The following is a 13793-nucleotide window of genomic DNA, read 5'->3' on the forward strand; positions in this document are numbered from 1 at the left end:
TACTTCACTGTCTACAAGCCTCAACAGCTCTACTTCAAAACCATTTACTTTCAATGCTCTATCCACTCATAAAGGCAAGTGCTCGTCTTTAGCTCTCACCCTTTTCCCCTTTGTCCTCATTCCTCTGTCAATACCCTCCACTAAAAAGGTGTGCCATGTGTGATTTTCATGCATGACAGATCAGCACTAATGTGATTCTGGTCTTCAGGTATCTGGTGGGAGGCAAAACCATGCCAAGACACCATTCCCTTCTTGTTCCCACTCAAATCCCCCAACAGCTGATGGTTCCCATAGTGAGTGGCTCTCTGCACCTCCAGCCCATGCAAAGACCCTGGTGCATTGTCCACAAAATAAAGTGCTAACTGACTATAATGGGCAGGAAAGCAACAGCCATGATTCCAATGATGAAGCTGATGAAGACACTTATTTGCCCACCCTATCCAATTCAAAGAAAATGGCAACATCCCTGAATAGTGGGCTTCCTGCTGTAACTTGTATTTGCAGCAAACCCTGATCTGCACTCAGGGAACGAGTACACAACTGAACTACAGGACCACTCAGAATATGCAGATGAAGATGGATTGGAGAGCATTCCTTTCACTGACCACCCAACTGAGGAGGGGTCAATGAGCAGAAAAAAAGGTGGAAAGCTGGAATCTGCCCTGAAGTACACACACCAGGCAAGTTTAGCCATGTTGAATCAGCTGTTATGGCTAACAAGTTTGCACTGTATATTAAGCAGGCTCTGTCAGAATCTAGTGAGCCAGACATGAATTGATGTCGACCTGGGGCCAAATACTTGTCCAAGTCCAACCATAATGGATCTGTGACCACCAATGCAGCATCTGTGAATGTGAAACAGGGGGTCCCTGGGAGCACCCGGAAGTCCCTCATGTCAGAAAGGCCCCTGCAAGGCCAGATGCAGATGTTCCATCTCCTGATGTGGAGATCATGCAAGCAAACAGGCAGCAATCAGAAGCAGAAGTAGTTGTCAAATCCCTCAAACAGTCAGAGTGGAAACCTTTTTTGGAACTCATGTATGGTCTATAGAGGGCTTAGCCTAGTGTGACACATTAGAATACAAGTGTATGGCATGTACAGTAGCTCATGACACTGTGGTGGTTGTGAGAGGTGTCTTTGATATCAGAGAGAGGGATAGTTAAGTGGGATGGTTGAGCATGACAATTGAGCAGAGAGCTGAGCAGGACAGGTCTACATATTGGCCATGTGGAAGCAACTGGTAGCTATCTATGTAGGGAGATATTTCTGCTCATCTCCCATGTATTGCTGTTACCCAAAATTTGGCTCCATCTGCCATTGTCCAACCTTGCTTCCCATGGTGTGAATGATATTCTTGCCATTGTTCCTACAAGTTTAAATCTTGATTGATCATCAACCTATCAGTGAACCCATCATCATCAAACATGTCTGCTGAACAGTCCTGCCAAGTTTGTTTCCATTGTCAAGGTGAGGTTGTCTTCATTGTTGGATCCAGTGACCTAAGCCATCCACAGCTAATGTAAGACCAATTGAGCCAAGGCAATCTAGCTCCCACATGAAGCAGTCCAAAAATCTGGAGGAGATGCTAGTACAACTGCATGAGTTGCAAGTGCCAACCCCTCCACCAATTGTCTGAAGTGGAAGGGCAGATATGGCAGGGTCGAACATGGATATTGTGGCTGGTGAGTGAACATGATTTCTCTCCAAGCTAAACAACAAACATTCTTTTGCTATAGATTCATGCAAAAGCTTAGTGGATCAGTTCCTGCAGGAAAGGGAGCCAACTGCTCTGGCAGAGGGCAGAATTGTGGCTGGTGAGTTGGCATGATTGCCCTTCAAGCTAACAAACAAACTAATTTTCTAGTAATAGATCCACACAACAACTTGATGAATCAGTTCCTGAATGAACAGGAACCAACTGCTCCCCCAGTGGATGGTATGAATGTGGATCTACTCAAGCAATTGCTGAATGCATGGGAACCATCAGCACTGCCAGTCACACACAAGAAATTAAACAGGATGGACAAGTCTTCAACACCTGCACAAGACATTACTATGCAGGTCGATTTTCTGGCAGACTTGCAGAATGTGTGGGAACTATCTCCTCTGCCCATCACCTGTGAATCATCAAATCTGAGGGACCGATCTCCTCGACCTGATTCTCTGACTAACCTGCTTGCTCAATTGCAGGATATGAGGGAACCAATGCCTCCCCCACTCATTTCAAATGTACCCATCAAATCTTTTGACTTGGCAGTGGATGAGGACAATGGCACAAATCATTTGACTTTTGGCATGCCCAAATGATCAGAGATGAGGGATCTTTTCATGGAAATATGCAACAGTGAGCATTTATTTGGTTCTATTCATGTGATCAGTGATATCCATTGATTATGTAGGTGAACTTCCATCCACACAGCAATCTCTTCAAATGGAACAATGGGGATTGGCACCTGTTCCATGATGCGATCAAGGTATGGGCATGAGCTTAATCTGATACACTGTTGACATTGATAATTTTAGTCCTGCATGCCTTACATGCTGCAGTATCTTGCTATTGCAGAAACACCACTCCCAGCGACACACCATTCGATCCCACCCTTGATAGGCACCTTGTGTGGGCTGCAAATGCCATTGCAAGAGAATTGGGCACAGCTGCAAGGGACCAGTATGGTGCAGCCTCTCAGGGCCTTTGACTTGTCAATATGCTTGATTTGATGGAAGTTGTTTGTTATCTGCATTCTGCCTTTGACAATTGTCCCAAGCCATTCATTGCCAGCCAATCACACCCATCTCGCCAGTCTGTGGTAGAGATGGGTATCCTCTACTTGGCATGCCAGATCGAGGTGGCCTCTGTACATCTGAAGCAGACTGCCAATATCATGGGATGGCCTGCACATTGGTCCACAAACCTAGCAATGGACTTGGTAGGTTTTACATCAATTTTTCACAATGTGGGACTGATACATAATTCCTTCAGAATCAGCTTAATAGCTTGATTCTGGTGATGGTGTTGCATGCCAGTTATACTCCTCCCCTCCTGGCATGCTACCATGCATACCTCAGACACCAAGATGATGAGGATAGCTTCTGCAATCAAATGCAGCTAATTCCCCTTAGTGCATTTAGCATAATCAACAATATCAGCACCATCATCCCACATTGGACCCCACACACAGCTGATCCCAATTCCAGCTTTGCATTCCCTTGGTGGCTATATCATTCTGAGGAATATGCAGCAGATTCCCAAAGATTGCAATGCAAGGGATTGTTTTCCGTGGCCTGGGATTTTTTTAAGGTATGCTGCTTATTCTCATCGCTGCAAATAGTTGATGATGGCCCAGGGCTTATGGCCATTGCCTGAGGCACCAATCACAGACTGTCTCGATGGCCATATCAAGGAGCAGGTAAACTACTGCATCAAAAATATTCAGAAATATGCCAATGTTGTCAATGGTTGGGGTTGACAAATTGACCATTTCTACGCTAGGTGGTGGGCATTGCATGGGTTGTTTGGCATGCCACTTCAATAGTTTACGTGTTTTTGACTGTGGAGTTGGTTGAATATACATTGCTATAAATGTTGATCATTTATGAGATGCCACCCATTTGCATGATGTCTGAACCCCTGCCCATCCACACGATGTCCAACAGTCCACCCATCTGCATGATGGCCTGAGTAGGTTTATTTTTTTTGCAGTTTATGATGCACACCCTTTAGCTCTGAGTACCCACCCAATCTATGATGTCAAAGCACCCACCCATTTGCACAATCTTGGCAACACCACCCATCCAAAGTTCAAGAGCCGGCATATCCTAATAAAATACAAGATCCACATTGCCTACTAAATCTTACATTAAATTTTGCAGCTTCAAATCAACAGTTCTCCAGTTGCAACTGGTCTAGATAGTAGGTTGTCCATCTGCAGTGATTGACACATGGGAATGTGCACTGACTGATGTACATTGGCACACATGTAGTACACCAGGCATGCTCTGTCACTGTCTACAGCTCCCACCCCATGCTCCAGTGCTGAACCTGAAAATGCAATGATCATCCCTGGGTTATAGTGCAGCCGCAGATTCAACATTGGAATGACAAAGTCCAAGGGTGGGTAGTCACCCACGGTTACCAGCATGTCATACCATGGATCCTGTCCATTGATATCCCTGTGGTAACAAGTTGCCCAATGCACCATCATGGACATGCTGCTATATGTGGAGCTCCATATCAGCAGTATGGAGCTCATATCCAAATCTGCCCACTGTTCCACCTGTTTGCCAAGGCAGATCAATGCTTCCCTGCCATCTGCATACATTTGTGGATGGATGACATGCAGGATCACAGATAACAGGGTATTGGTGTCGGACATTTGGTTGACCCATTCCCTTGTAGAAGTGTTTTCCATCCTGGATTTGAGCAGCCATGAGGCTTCCAGGAAGCCATTTTGGGGCTTCAAGACAGATGAGTGCTTTATTCACAAGGAAAGAAATGATCACCCACCCTATGACCCTGTTGAAACCATGCAGGTGACAGGTTGATGGTGCCTTTCAACTCAGCATTATTGCTGAAATATGACTTGTCCATCTGCCATGCCTGTGGGGAGGCCTTTATGCTCTCCCGCAGTGGTTCCCTCAGAGGATGAAGGCAGTTCCATATGTTGGCCTGCCATTGCATTAAGTCAGTAGAATATGAGATTCTGCATTCCCTTACCCTTCTTTTTGGGCTGAGAGCATCCAGCAAATACCAAATGCAGATGGTGTTTGAGTCAGTCACCAGAATGGACAGCTCAGTCACTTCCACATATCTCTCAGCAGCTTCTGCATTGCAGGTTTTTCCACCCTGATTTTTCCTGATGTTGACTGCAGAAAGATGAAAACTCCCATCACACCATTATGATGGACTTACTTGGGTGATGATAGGCCTGTGAGATTACTGATGATATGTGATCCACTTCACATAACACCAGAAATGGAATCAATATATCTGGAAGGGTGTGAGGTCTGCTGAGTACCTCCTCTTGAAATCTGGCTTTCATGTATGATGCAATGCAGTCTGTTAGTTCCATTCACCATCCATGGGGGGTTTTAGACATGTCTTGCATAGTATTCATGCTTGGGGTGGATGAGGTCAGAGTTGTATAGTGGGCGAGCCACTTGTAGCTTGTTGGAAAATTATGGCATGTCAGGATGCTTGCCTCAATATTTTGCTGTGATCCAATCAATATGTTGTGACACTATACATGCTATTGGTGTTGGGCCTGTCTTATGTTGTGACAGGGGTGGATCTTACTAGACAGACCCATCCTTGTTTTATGGTGATATAAAAGATATTACTGAAGGGCCCATCCATATGTTATGACCATATAAATAATACTGCTGAAGGGCCCGTCCTTATGTTGTGACCACATAAATGATACTGCTGAAGGGCCCTTCCATATGTTGTGATGCTATAAATGATATTACTGATGGGCCTGTCTTTATGTTGTGACAGGGGTGCATCTTACTAGACAGGCCCATCTATGTGCTGTGATGCTGTAAATGATATTACTGATGGGCCCATCTTTATGTTGCAACAGGCATACATGTTGCTATTGATGGGCCTGTCCATGTGTTGTGACCATGTAATTGATATTACTGATGGGCCTGTCTCATGCATGTTGTGACAGGGGCATATCTTACTATACAGGCCCTTCCATATGTTGTGACACTATAAATGATCTTACTGATGGGCCTGTCTTTATGTTGTGACAGGCATACATGTTGCTATTGATGGGCCCATCCATGTGTTGTGACCATGTAATTGATATTACTGACAGGCCCGTCTATGTGTTGTGACACTGTAAATGATATTACTGACAGGCCCATTTTTATGTTGTGACAGGCATACATGTTGCTATTGATGGGCCTGTCCATGTGTTGTGACTGTGTGATTGATATTACTGACAGGCCCATCTATGTGTTGTGACACTGTAAATGATATTACTGACAGGCCTGTCTTTATGTTGTGGCAGGGATGCATCTTACTAGATGGGCCTGTCTATGTGTTGTGATGCTGTCAATGATATTACTGACGGGCCTGTCCTTATGTTGTGACAGGCATACATCTTGCTATGGATGGGCCTGTCTAGATGTTGTGACACCATAAATGATATTACTCCTGGGCCCATCCATATGTTGCCAACTCTGTAATCTATCATTGATGGGCCCCTCTTTATGTTGTGACCCTATAAAGCATATGACAGGCAGGCCCATCCATATGTTGCAACCTTCTTCATGATAAAATAGGTGGGCCCATCCATGTCTTACAGTAGCTTAGCATACTTACTTGGTCACAGGCCCATCTATATGTTGCAGCATCCTTACCCTCCACAGGCCCTCCCATATGTTGTGGAATTGCATTTACAGGCCTGTACGTATGTTGCTCTCACTATAGGCCCTCAGGCCTGTCCATGTGTCATGGCTAATCTATTTAGACAGGCCTGTCACAGGGTCTATATAAGTGTTGGCATTTTGGCACACAGGCTACCTATATGTTGTGACTAAATGGACTACATGGGGTCTCCAACATACCCTTCTGTGAGTATACTAAGTGTGCTGTGGCCAGTTTGTCCAGTCATTGATTTGTGAACAACATTTGCCCAAGTGCCTCATATCAATTTGAGCAGCACCAGGCAAGAGAGCTAGAAAGGTGCCTGATCATGTAGATAGAGGTCTGGCCCTGCTATACCCTTTGTCCTACTGCTATGTCTGAATTAATCTGTCCATGTGCTTACTGTGTGCAACTGCAAGTGAACTTTCCAGTCTGCATGTGTGTTGGAGTTTATCACTTTTACCTTAGTTGTGGTTCACTGAGCACAGCATTACATAATCCAAAAGCGGACACTTAGCAGTTTATTTTTCTTACTGCACCTCAGCTTCAACCAACTTGAAGTGTGAGTATATTCCTTTCTATAGACTTGACAATCCTTCAGCTTGTCATCCTACAAAAATGTGAACTGTGTACAGGTGATGGGACTGCATACATAAATGACATGCCTTTTCACAGTCACTTTACTGTGATGTCTGTTGGTCTGTTGGATTTGTCAACAGTCCATGCAGTTGTCACAGTCAGGGTGACAAATTGCTGATGACTACCAAAAGAAGCATGTTACATGGGGGGGTGGCTTGCTGCAGGTTGTTGATGGTGGCATGGGGTGGCACAGCAGCCAAAAGAGGATAGTGGCATAATATGATGCATCACACTTTAACTTACACTAGAATGATGCATCACACTGGGCCTAACAGAGCTAGGTGATCTTGCATCACAGGTATGCTACAGTGGTAAGGTTTGATACATCAGTAGGACAGGTAATGCTGCATCACCAAGTCGGGCTCTACCCAAGAGTGTGATAGGCTTACCTTCAGCGAATAGCAATTAGAAGTGCGCCATTGAAGAATGTGTATAAGCATTGCGAGCACCCGCAATGATTGAATTATTGGCCGAAATTTACAGAAATACGCTGCTAGTCAGCAATATTGGCAATTGCCCAACTGGAACTAACGACTGAAGAACGGGACGCAACCGCTAACAAGATGCGGGAGACGAGGCTGGAAACCTATCTAACAAATACCACTCGTGCTATGTAAAAAGCGTGCATTCAATTATAAATTGACTCCTCGACAAGTTGCCCAGCCACATCAAGAGGTAGCGGTGTCTTGGTAATACACCTCTTGCAGACGCTGGTGGACGTAGTCCCCTGCAGCGACGGGTTCGTACTTGGGCGGTCTCTCAGGGGATACACAACTCGGCATGGGCTGGGTGGGGTGATTGATCTGGGTGCCGTAGTGACAAGCAAGGCCTACTTACTTCGATCTGGACGTGATAATCCGTGCCGAAGAACAGAGGAATGGAATATCGACGAACGCCGCTCCTGTTGATCGCTCTATGCACGGTCGACCTAAATACGTCGTCTACCAGGAGAGCGTGAGAGACAGGAATCAGTATGTATACCTGGATTGACACTCACTCGTCCATCGTGCAAGTTGGTCACCAATGCTAGTTGCAAGCAGTCAGATCATTCAGATGTCATTCAAGCTTCCACGCACTTGATAACAAGCGTTCCGGGGATCGGTGGTGCCTTTACCCATTGCTTCTCGGAGTTCAGTAGTTCAAGAGCCTGAATATCGGGTTCTTGCCATAAGATGGTGAAACACTGCATGTCATTTCAGTTCGAGATTCTATATGCTTTGATGAGACCCCCAACCCTGAAACTATGAAGAGGTTTGTCAGGGCAGATTCAAGGGAATAGGTGGGATGCCTCACTCTGAGTGTGCACCGATTCCAACGATACCATCGCCTTCGGGACCAGTTTGAGGTGGGTAATGGATCAAACGCATGGATGCAGCAGAATTCTTGGTCTGAAAACCGTCAGCTAAGACAATTGGATACGTAGGCGCGACCGTGCCTTGTCATCAAAGTATGTTGCAGGGAGATCCAATGCAAGGGCAAATAAGTGGAACAGGACCCTTCCGACACCAACTGCTGCATGGCTTCACCACGGAACGGAATGAGGCACACTCGAACGGTATGTTAGAATGGAGCGTACTAATAATTGAGGCAAGCTTCACGGAACCCAGAGGGTTCCGAGGGCCATACATTCGCACCAGCCATGGCACCATCATTCGTTCGCTTTTCGTCGTTTTCCTTGGGCACCAATTCTTCCCAACCAAATATGAAGCCTTCATGTAGGTCGGCTCTGTTGGCTGGGTCGGCGTTGGAGCTGAACACGGGTTCGTATCCCCTGAAATTCTTATCTCTGTGGTAAAGCTTCTCCAGATGAGCCAAAGATCAAGTGATGTGAGGACGTAGGCTTACCTTCATCTTCGTCTCCAGTGGGAGAGAAAAGTAAGCTTCCATGGCCGAACAGACCTTGCCAATGGTCTCCTGGGGTATACCATGGTTGCTAACTGCGAGTCGCTCGTTGGGAAATCATAGATATTAAGACAGGAGGGTCTGTGCTCACTGTAAAAGAACCCAACATTCATGCAAGCATCCCTGATCTGCCGAGCCAACGCAGCCCGTTCCTCAGGTGTCGACGCATGTCCTATATCGCTGTCCGATAAGAGAGCTTAGGTAGTGCTGGAGAACGTAGGAAACCACGCACATGATGGGTATGCTATCGAAGGCGCCACTCACAGAGGCCGCAGTTTCTGCCAGAGACATCTTAAGGCTCGCTCACGGGCGCAGCCTTACGATTCACCCTTGGTATAAGTACGCAACACTCATCTGATAAGAAACGAAATGAAACTTCATTATGGGCATGCGCGCTGATATGGAGCCACTCAGCCAACGAAATCTTCTCAGCGCTGACCAATATTCCCAGAAGGTTCATGGGCGTGATCAGGTAACCTGTACTGGTGCAACTCCCCAAGTCGAACGTTCGTTACGTAGTTAAGGTTGTGGAAGCGTCCTATAAAGCATTTCTGTATTTAGCATTCAGGAATAAAATTGAGAGCATATGGGTTAACTGTGTCTAAAACGACTCATTTTTCATCATACCTAGTCGCTCAGGGAGGCGTTTCGATGATAGGTCTCGTTCAGACGCGTCTGGACGTGGTCCCCTGCAGAGGTAGGTGCGTACTTGGGTGGTCTCTCAGGGGATATACAACTCGGCATGGGCTAGAAGAAGTGATTGATCTGTGTTCAGCAGCAAGAATCCAGACCAACATACCTCGACCTGAACATGAGGATTGATACCAACAAACAAGGCAATGGAATATCTGCAGACCTCAGACTTGTTGATCATTCTATGTATGGTTGACCTCAACACATCATCTTTCAGGGGGTATCTTAAAATGTAATCACTGTGCATGCTTCAAATGCAAGCTGAGCCCATGTACCTAGTTAGGCCATGTGACACAGCCAGCAGAGGCTGACAATTGGCCATGTGACACAGGCCAGCAGAGGTCAAGCCAACCTACAAGTTGTCACCATAATGTAGGGATCAGCTGTAATTATGTGGGCATGTGTCATTCAGGATTGGCTACAATTGTATTGTCATGGGTGACAGATGAATCAGCTGCAATTACATTTTTAGGTGTCACATGGAGAGGCTTCAAATAGAATATCTGTTATGCTTCTGTCAGGGGTCTTTCCTTTTTCGATTCCTCATGGTCACGTGTGTCACATGCCTTGTTGTGTCCCTAATAATTGTCACCATCCTAGGGGCTCAAATGCTCCAGGGAACCTTCAGATCTCCTGCTGTCCAGGTATTTCCAATACCTGTCAAGACCACATTGCCACTGTGATCTGGCATTCCACCGCTCTCTCTGATGGACGACTTGTTATGTTCTCTCCTTTTTGACTCTTCTCTGACTCATTTATATTGCTTGATTGCTGTACTATAGCTCCAGTGTCTGGCTCCTCACTGCACATTGATTGTGCCAGCCAGTATAGCCTTCATTACCTCCCTACCCCCATCATTGACACTGTATGACTCTTATTTATTTCATTGATGGGATTGTTGATTACTGTGGATATGCATCTGTCACAACTGGTACGGTACTCGTACTTAGAGGTATATAAACCTACGTACTTCATCCTGTATCTGCAGTATTTCAATAGCTTGCAACTGAGCTTCATCCCTTTGCTCTTATCCTTGATTCTCTCTCCATGCGAACAACCTTAGGGACTTGCCAGCAGACAGAACCTCTGTTGGATCATTGCGATAACTCAGCCATAGGGGTTATGACAAGTTCAGCCTGTAGACTCCCACCTCACACACTTCATGCCTATTCCATTTGAAGAAGTCACCACACTCAGGCATAACAAAATCGAAAAACTCTACACAGCTTTTGGGACTCATCAACCTCTTCACAAAAGTCTACTTGTCCCTGGTTACTGAACTTCAACAAACCAACTCTACTACCAGTCAAAGGCTCGTTGGTTTCCCTCAGTGCAAAGACTAACCTGCCTTCTCTCGCTTCTCAACTCATCTAACAAATGATAACAAAATTGAGAAGCATCCCTCTACCCTCAATCAAATCCACCGCTCTACAGGCAGCCACTAAGCTTTAATAGATCACCTCCCTAGAGTTTGCACTCATGTCTCTCTATGTGTAAAGCCACTTGCACACTATAAACAACCCCCTATGCTGACAGGTTTCTCTTGAGAAATAAATCCTCCCTCAGCCTTCATTATCACTTCTTGTTAAAGTGTCTAATCCCCAGAAGTTGAGACCCCCTGTCCCTCCTCATCCAAATCCACTTGGGCTCAGCAGGAATCCCCTGCTACTGCCCATCCTGCTAGGAAGACTAGGACCTTCAGTTACCTTGACAAATCCTCATTTATCTTATCTGTCCTGGTTTAGGGATTTGGAAGTTGCACCTAGTTCAGAAGAAGAAGATGATCAGAAGTCTGATACTTCGTTCAGATCAGTCCTCAAGGAAGAACAAGAAGCATGCAAAGCACCAGATATGTCCATGACACTCGGTCATGGAGAGTCAGCTCCTGAAATGCCCCCAAGGAACATTTCCAAAGAGGAGCTGAGACACAGGTTGGAAGAACAAAGACTCACTATGGCAGAAGAGCTTCACAAGGCAATGCATGCCTGGAGTAGCAACCCTTTTCCAACAGGAACGCCTACGGACTCAGCATTACGTGAATGGTATGCCAGGAACTTCAGAAAGGTAATTCCTCCAGAGGTCCCTGTTGGAGGGTCCAGTAAGGGTAAGGCCCCAGCTGATCCTGACAACCAGTATGATTGCTGCCCACCCAACAGAGGTTGGGAGTTTAATGTCAGGCGTCCCAGTGTGAGTCAAAGTGAGGTTCAGTGGTGAAAACCAACCAAAACCAACACAAAAGACAATGGAAGTGAGTGGTGGTGTGCCTATGTGGTACCTAGATGGTAGAACCTGTTCTTTGGGAGGGTTTTTGCAAGCTACAACACTCAAAGATGAGTGCTGAGGGTTGGGGGTGCTCCTGACAGAGAGGGAGCAAGAATGTGATAGAAAGCAATAGGGTAGACTGCTGTCAGCCTACAGAAGGATGGATGGTGACTTAATTCGATGTCCTAAGCTGTACTGAGCTCAGGGAGGGCTTGGAGCGAAGTATATGGATGATAGATGATGATGAGCGAAGTAGATGATAGCTAGACCCTTAATAAAGTCTCAACTATCAAAGCTGATGAATGATTTACTGAGAGATGATAAATTGTGAGCAAGAGGGGCTCTCTGATGTCTTCTTTTTTTTTTGCTACCTAAGTACAGTGACTTATATACAGTACAGGGGCATTGCCTATGGAAAACAAGGTGCAAACACTTGGTAAGTGATTGGTAACTGATGAGTAAGGAATGTAAGCAATGGGTAATCATCTTGGAAAGCATTGGTAAGCATTGGTAAGGATAAGTAAGCCAAAAAGCGAAGAATCAGTGAGCAAAGTCAAAAGATTGGTAAGTATTGGCAATAGGTGAGTCAAAGACAGTCAGAATGTCACAGTATGAGTCAAGCAATGTCAGGTACTGGGAAAGTGCACTGGAATCACATTAGGGGGAGGCCGTGCATGTCACATCTCAAAGAGATCACTTCTAGGCCAAAGTGGGATGACAGAGAGGCAGTGCTGATCTGATGCCGATATAGTACATCCAAAAGCAGACAGGGTGAGTCAGATGTCAACAGGGGTCAAGCTTTGGGGGTCTGTGGGGTGACAGGAGCATAGGGGATCACAACTTTCCCCCCCAAACCATCCTCTCAGTGAAGCAAATACAAACTTCATGAATGAGGCTCTGTTGGAAGAGAGGATGAAGGGGGAGTGTCTTCTGCTGTATCTTGCAACAAGGAGGCAAGATGTGCATCATACTCATCATGGATGCGATCAGGGAGAGTGGAGAACAGTAGATTATACTGTAGCTGTCACAATTTTGGAAGAACGACGGACGAGACTGGTATAAAGATGTTGCAGGGGGCAGGGAGGAAGGATCCATATGCTTCTTGGACTGGAGAGACTGAAACGACCACATAAGACCTTTCCAAGCGAATGACAGACCTGAGGCGACCAAAGAACGTCCTCCTGGAGGTCATACTGACAAAAAGAACACACTGTCCAAGCTGGATGGGCTGAGAGGGGGCAAATGAGGGTGGGATGTACCAGGATGCTTCAGGATGGAAGCTGGTAGGAACTCCTGGTAGATATATGTAGCCATGGTCCCTAGCAAAGGGGACAAGTGAAATGACTGATGTGGAGGCAGCCATATCAGAAGAATTAGCGAAATGAGCATCTTTTGGAGGGAGTGCTGTAGAAAGGTGTGGAGTGCACAAATCCTTTCCAATCTTGGAAGGTAGGATCGTGTGGCTGAGCACTACAAGCGAGTGTGGGAATGGTTTCGGTGTCTGCAGAATTGGTGGAGATATGTCGAAAACCGGAATGCCATACACGGGCACTTAAGAATTTTATTGGCGCTTAACTTGCCTCCTCCTTTTTCTTTGGCATTGACAACTTGTTCTTGTGCGAGGGATGACTGCTGACATTGCTGGCTGTCCTTCTTTGCATGAGGGCTATGGTCTTCACCTCCATTCATCAGCTACATCCATGTCCACCTCACCAAAAACCTTTGGTGTGTGACACCGGAGAATATGATGGAAGCCACAATGGGCTTCAGACCTGGGTTACACAGGTCAAAGGGTATTTGAACCTGAACAAGCATGTGTACAACATGGAGTTGCTCAAGATTTCGTTCGCCTTCACATACATGACAAAAGGCACAGCCATTTTGTTCACCAAAAACTACCAAAATGAAAACAAGCTTCTTGACA

General features: G+C 45.9%; 3 protein-coding genes across 3 annotated transcripts; 2 read left to right on the forward strand and 1 right to left on the reverse strand.

The window, feature by feature from the left end:
• Positions 1-230: 230 nt before the first annotated feature.
• F5J12DRAFT_786910 (uncharacterized protein) lies at positions 231-1050 on the forward strand (the record flags this gene model as incomplete). The annotated part of the gene is made up of 4 exons (XM_051743549.1): positions 231-293; positions 380-473; positions 505-729; positions 863-1050. The coding sequence occupies 4 exons, from the start codon at positions 231-233 to the stop codon at positions 1048-1050; spliced, it is 570 nt and encodes a 189-aa protein (XP_051594778.1).
• A 601-nt stretch (positions 1051-1651) lies between these two features.
• F5J12DRAFT_786911 (uncharacterized protein) lies at positions 1652-3467 on the forward strand (the record flags this gene model as incomplete). Its single annotated transcript, XM_051743550.1, has 9 exons — positions 1652-1682; positions 1737-1814; positions 1865-2229; positions 2400-2474; positions 2524-2673; positions 2766-2927; positions 2981-3298; positions 3330-3407; positions 3435-3467. The coding sequence occupies 9 exons, from the start codon at positions 1652-1654 to the stop codon at positions 3465-3467; spliced, it is 1290 nt and encodes a 429-aa protein (XP_051594779.1).
• Positions 3468-7437: 3970 nt separating this feature from the next.
• Positions 7438-9367, reverse strand: F5J12DRAFT_530309 (uncharacterized protein). The gene is made up of 12 exons (XM_051739904.1): positions 9334-9367; positions 9147-9268; positions 9006-9094; positions 8858-8949; positions 8589-8809; positions 8448-8532; positions 8306-8400; positions 8247-8253; positions 8089-8195; positions 8010-8038; positions 7850-7953; positions 7438-7797 (listed from the first exon to the last, which is right to left on the reverse strand). Exons 2-12 carry the CDS (start codon positions 9203-9205, stop codon positions 7681-7683), a joined length of 1005 nt encoding a protein of 334 aa, XP_051594780.1. The 5' UTR covers positions 9206-9268; positions 9334-9367; the 3' UTR covers positions 7438-7680.
• Between the last annotated feature and the right edge of the window lie 4426 nt (positions 9368-13793).

This window comes from Pisolithus orientalis (genome assembly GCF_024613125.1).
Source record: "Pisolithus orientalis strain OTSU chromosome Unknown F5J12scaffold_74, whole genome shotgun sequence".
NCBI classification, from domain to species: Eukaryota; Fungi; Basidiomycota; class Agaricomycetes; order Boletales; family Pisolithaceae; genus Pisolithus; species Pisolithus orientalis.

What these genes read in the sequence shown, in the direction of transcription:
- F5J12DRAFT_530309 (XM_051739904.1), bottom strand. Translation starts at nt 9,205, where the DNA reads ATGTCTCTGGCAGAAACTGCGGCCTCTGTGAGTGGCGCCTTCGATAGC. An exon ending in GAATGTTGGGTTCTTTTACA is followed by an intron (nt 8,950 to 9,005) that starts GTGAGCACAGAC and finishes AGCGACTCGCAG; the next exon opens with TTAGCAACCATGGTATACCC. An exon ending in CCAACTTGCACGATGGACGA is followed by an intron (nt 7,954 to 8,009) that starts GTGAGTGTCAAT and finishes CTCTCCTGGTAG; the next exon opens with ACGACGTATTTAGGTCGACC.